General features: G+C 38.0%; 1 protein-coding gene across 2 annotated transcripts in view; it reads left to right on the top strand.

Moving 5' to 3' along the window:
- Positions 1 to 6,000, top strand: part of KMT2C (lysine (K)-specific methyltransferase 2C) — a 270,221-nt gene that overhangs the window by 174,262 nt on the left and 89,959 nt on the right. For both annotated transcript variants that reach the window (XM_015566229.1, XM_015566230.1), the window contains exon 17: positions 4,852 to 4,971. In XM_015566229.1, the coding sequence (XP_015421715.1) occupies positions 4,852 to 4,971 (120 nt within the window). The remainder of the gene's footprint in view (positions 1 to 4,851; positions 4,972 to 6,000) is intronic.

Genomic DNA, 6,000 nt, shown 5'->3' with positions numbered 1-6,000 from the left:
TGATTTCAGAGAGGATGGGAGAGGGAGTGACAGAAACATCAATGATGAGAGAGAATCATTGATCGGCTGCCTCCTGCACGCCCCACACTGGGGATCGAGTCTGCAACCCAGGCATGTGCCCTGACCGGGAATCAAACATGATTCCTGGTTCATAGGCTGACGCAACAGACTTTTATACTGTGTGTGATGTGTACTAGAGTACAGAAGACTGCAGGGTACTGTGTGCCAGCAGGGTAGGCGATAGGAAATACTCAAGGCTTGCAGGCCAGGCCTGTTTTCTAGGAAAATTGAAGACTCAACCCTTGCTTCTTAAAGTGTGACCTTCAGACCTGGAATATCAACATCGCCTGGCAGACTCTCAGAGGCCACTTTAACTTGAGTGAAAATGTGTATTTTACGAAGACACCCATGCTGGCTCAAGTCCAAGAAGCACTACTCTAAACCATTGAGAAATTAAAATGTAGTTTTAACCCTAAAAAATGTTGAACTCTTTGGGGTGTCAACCAACACACATACAAATTAGAAGCATCAGACTTTCCTCTTAGTGTCCTTAAGCCTATCATGACATTTCTGAAGCCATTACCAAAACCACTGCTAGTGCCCAGCTGGTGTGACTCAGTGTTTGAGCGTCGACCCAGGAACCAAGAGGTCACTGATTTGATTCCCAGTCAGGGCACATGCCCGTGTTGCGGGCTCAGTCCCCAATAGGGGGTGTGCAGGAGAATCAGTGATGATTCTCTCTCATCATTGGTGTTTCTATTATCTCTTCCTCTCTCAAAATCAATAAAAACATAAAAACAAAACAAAGGCATTGCTAGCACCAGCCAAATTCACATTCTGTTTCTATGCTTTTCTGGTATGCTTCAAGTCAGGACTAAAATTCTTGTTTGATGCCGACCTCTGTTTTGAATATGAGACTTATGTATGTGAAAAGAATGCTTTGAGGTGTTGGCTGCTGGGGCTGTAATATGTATGAGTCAATGTATGTACCCCAAAGACATTATAAATACTTATGTTTTCTGTTTCTCCTACTAGTTTTCTTTTCTACTCTCCATCATTTTCACTTTCTCTAAGCCAGACTCATCCTTTTATGCTTCCTTGGTTCTGTTTTGTTACGGTTTTGCATAGCATGCTGGGAGAGGGTAGGCCCAGGTTGACTTTTAGGATCTGGAGATGTGAAGTCTGCCCAGGAGACACCAAACCCTCTGTGGCCACTCCTAAAACTGATTTCAGTAGATTAGGCTCTAAGCATGGCGTTGATCATATTTCACAGCCAGCAACAGGGTTAGACTTCTAACAGAAAGTGGCCCATAATAGCCGATCCTCCCCTGCCATCGCTGTCCCCATCTCCCTGCTCCACAGTCCTTGTGGCAGCTGTATACTTTACTAGGTTGATAAATTTACCTGAGAAATTGGCCTCAAAGCAGAAAGATTAATACAACTTTAAATAGGTTTTGGATTCAATAATTGTTGGAATCAATTCAATCTCTGCCAAGTAGTATTTTTTAGAAGATTCTATATGATTTAATAGCAAGTTGGTTCTGTTTGGCTTTCTTTACAGCGGAAAGTCTCCTGCTGTCTACAGTTTGAACCCTTTTTATTTTAATTCATTTTGTAGATATGTTATAAAGAATAACAGAGCATTGGATAGATTAATTTTTTTTATAGATGAGGAAATCCAAGATTCTAGGTAATAACTGGTGGGTGAATTAGTATGGTTCATACCATACTACAGTGTTTATTGATGCATTTATGCATGCAAAAAGTAATAAGTAGGAGAAAAAAATACATGTTCAATAAATGCTAAACAGAATGTTTAACACAGCAGTGAACAGAAAGAGCACAGTCTCTTCTCATCAAGCTTTATACGCCAATGGCAACAAATAAATACAAGTGTAGTTGGTGTAAATTCAAGTGCAACGACAGTGCAGTCTATGTTGCAGTTGACAGGGAACACTAACTTCCTCTGGTCTGTTCTTTTTGATCAAAGCTGAGATCTGAAGGATAATTTATAACTAAAGTTAATAATTACAGCTAAATTTCAGTTTTAAGGTCTAAGGATAATTTCTCCTTTGTCAAAATATCTAAGTATATTATAATTTTTCTTCTGTTCCTATAAAATTGCACACCATTTATCTTCCAATGTCTTATAATGTACTTATTAAAATTCATAATGTAATTACCCAAGCTTTTATTATATAAGTTCTTCATAGCAGTTGGGTGGTTTTCCAATCATCCCTGAAATGACATCCAAACATTCTTGATCCATAGAACCCTTCATTTTGTCCATATTTTATGAAACATGAATGCTTTTTAGAATGACAGTAGTTTTGGCATCAAAGGCAACTTTTAAATTATGATGGATAATTTAACATTATCAAGTATAACTTTTTATGATATGTTTTAAGAACTGCTTATTGACATAACCTAAACAATCTACCAAAAGGAATTTATGATGTACATTAGTCAGATACCCTCAGAGAAAAACCAGTTGAACTATTGAGAACTAATTCACACATCTCTTGCCTCTACTCTCTACCACTAAATAATTAGAAGCAATACAACATATGAGCCCAAATTGTGACCAATGAGAAGATACAAAGGTGTGGTAAGGGAAATGATGGTTCATTTGAGGAAGGGCCTTGCTGATGAGCAAATATTAAGGTCATACCTGAGGAATCGGAAGAAGCAGCCATCAGAGTTGGAATTGTTCTGAGTTAGCAGGGCTCTGTTGTATGCAGAGTGAGGCATGTTTGAAGGACAGCCGGGAAGCCTGGGTAGCCGAGGTGGGTGGGCAGCAGGACAGCGCTACACGCCGAGGTTAGAGAGAGGCAGTGGGCAAGGTTGAGTTTGAAGTGCACTGAGAACTGTTGAATGGTTTACAGCAGTAGTGACTTGCTTGATCAGATTTGAATTTTTGAAAAGCCTTTCTGGCTGCTGCATGGGTAAAGGCTTGAGGAGATGCAGGCAAAGAAGAGGCTAAAAAAGTTGAGGCCTTTTCGAGTGGGGTTGGGCCAGGCAGTGGGGGACGGAGAAGCAGAATGATCAGAGAAGAGACTGGAGGCTAAAATGAACCAGATTTACCAGTGGTTTGGATTGAAGGAGTGGTGGGAGAAAGGATTGAGGAGGCAGCGGCAGAGTGAGTAGGGAAGAGAATTATTTCATGACTCCCAGCCACTTCTAAAAGGGGTTAGAGTCTGAGAGGGGACAGGTGAAGGGAGAGAGTTTAGACATGGTAAACTTGAGACATTTCATGTGAGAAAATGGAAATGCTAAGAGGGAAGTTCTCTCAGAACATGTGAACTTGTGAGACAACAGATCCATCTGGGTGTTTCCAGCCCTCATTGCCAACAAGACCATTCAGGATAAGACTGTGTGAGGAGAAGGTTGTCCAGCTCCAGCCCTGGGAGAGGCAGGGCTTTGGAGGGCAGGTGGAGGAAGAACTTGCGTGGCAACTGATGAAGGTCGAAGTTTGGCAGCAGACGGCAGGGAACCATTTCACAGGGGGCTGCTCCGAACCCAGCAGAGCTCTGTGGATGTTGAGAGTTTGAGTAAATAGGCATAGAGAAAGGGCTTTCAGTGACAACAGGTTACCAAAGACCTGGACCCAGCAGGAAAGAAGACAGGTCTGCAGGAAGTAGACTCATAGTGGGGAAGTGAGCGAGAGCAGTGTAGCCTTTAGCTGAGCTAGAAGGGAGGTAGGTAGATTGATTAAAAGTGCAGTCTCTTCCTCCGTGGTTTTTCCTTAAATACTGTTTTCCCATTAACTATCTGCTCCACACAGGATAGTCAAGCTCTTCTTTTTGGTTGATTATTTAAATTCCCAGTGGTATTTTTATGTGATTAATAGGTTACTATGTGGTAGTTTGATAATATTCTAGAAACCTGGTAAGTACTGTGTTGTCTAAAGTTTAAGCATTGTTGAATTACCTAATTCAAAATAAGTACTTTATTGTTTGACATTTATTTTGTGTTTTTCTTTAAAGTGTTATTTTTGTGGAGTAAACATTTTTCTTCATGTTGCTTAGCGTTTTCATCATATTAGTTCAGATTATTGCTGAATGTAGTGATTTGGTAGTAAAATGTCTTAGTTTTATTGTAACTATTCTAATAAGTTACTATTTCTTGTATAAATAATCAGATACTTTAGGCATTTTAATTGGCAAATTTAGGACAATTGCTTTAACATTTTCAGTTTTCAACTTAATCCCTAGTATGTAATCTAAGTCCCTTAACTACAAACCAAAACTCACAATGAATGGTCATTGAAGGAAGAGTAATTAGATGCTAGGATTATAATGGTATTTGCATCTGAAGGTTACAAACTAACTTTCCACAATTTAAAATGAATGTGTCTATTGATTGCTCATTTTTTTTATTGCATTTTCTGATTGCTTTTTTTGCCTACTGGTTGGGTTGTTATAGCAGTGGGTTACATGAATTCTTTAAGGTTATCTATTCTCCTTTCCAGTGGAGTGACTATTGTTAGAAGAAAGTAATCCCCAAATAGTTTCTTATAGTGCTAGTTTTAGAGTTTGCCTTTTATTTATACTTGGTGTTATAATTGTAATGCATAAGTCAGTGTTGATTTCATATAAACCTTAATTTTTGATGTTTCCTTTTGCTGATGTTTCAACCAGAATAAAATATTGAATGTAATTTGTAGCTGCAAACATTTAAGTATAAAGTCACTGTAAGTGATAAGCTTCTTTTCCCTAACTTGAAGCAATTTGTCCTAAATTTCCACACGTCTGCATTTGTTTTTGCTGTTCTAAAATTCCTTAGTTGCTGGCTTTGACCTTTTATGTTGCTGAGTTTTACACATCTATTTTCTCACCTGCCATATCCTAGGGGGCTTGGAGTACCCATAATACAGTGAGCCCACCTTCCTGGTCCCCAGACATTTCAGAAGGTCGGGAAATTTTTAAACCCAGGCAGCTTCCTGGCAGTGCCATTTGGAGCATCAAAGTGGTAAATAAAATTGCATTTACATTCATGTATCATTTCTTTCTGGTCTTATCCAAGTAGAAGTTCAGAATTGAACCTTTCTTTTCTAACTAGTTCAGCTTTCAGAGCCACGTCTTTAACCTAAAAATTTTGATAATGAAGAGACAACCTGTTTGCACTTAAAAATATGCATTAGGAAATTAAATTGTAATTTTGCATCTCATTTTAAGTGTAAATTTTTAATACCTTTTCCATGGTTTCTTCCTTTTATGTTGTAATTAACAGTATGGGTCAAATCCTTGTCACAGAGGCTATGAAGCAATTAGTTATTGGTTATTTTTTGTGATATCATAAAATTTCGTTGCTTACAAAAGAAAAACGACACTAAGCTATTAATGTAATAGTGAAGAAGAAATACCAGAGTCGTTGCAGATTTCATTGGCTGTGTTAACCTCACAATTATAGGGCCTTTTCCATGTCATTGGGTAACTCCCTAGTTCTTAAAGTAAGTTTAGTCTGATGCATTTTGAAGAGTAAAAAAATAATTTGAAAATTGTTAATCATCTGAAAAGTTGAAATATTTTACTGACTAAAGAACACAGTTTTCCTTTATCTTCTACATTTGATGTAATTCTGGAATAAGGGTGTTTTAGATGAATCAAAGATTTCAAAGGAGTTGTAGATTCCACTTTGTAATTTTCTGTCAGCATTGGAAGATTTTTTTTTTAACTCATTCTGATATTATGCAAGGTGTTGAAAGTATAAGTATTTTTTTTAAGTGTTTAAAGATGACTTGTTTGACAGTTTTGAAGCAAATACCACCAATTTTCACTGGTGTCATTGGATGTTGGGGAAAAATAAATTGTGAGATTATTACAGTCTTCATTTAATCTTTGACTTAAGTTTTAAAAATTGTTTCATACCTATTAAAAGAACAAGAAGAAGCTATCCAAGTCAGCCCTACACTACCCCTTGTTCAAAGAAGCTCAGAGATCTAGAGGACAAGGAGGGGCAGTTTGAAAATTGGAAGGATTTATTAAAACTGAAGGAGGA

The sequence above is a fragment of the Myotis davidii genome, unplaced genomic scaffold, assembly GCF_000327345.1.
Source record: "Myotis davidii unplaced genomic scaffold, ASM32734v1 scaffold762, whole genome shotgun sequence".
In the NCBI taxonomy this organism is placed as follows: Eukaryota; Metazoa; Chordata; class Mammalia; order Chiroptera; family Vespertilionidae; genus Myotis; species Myotis davidii.
This window is presented reverse-complemented; position numbering and strand designations above follow the sequence as displayed.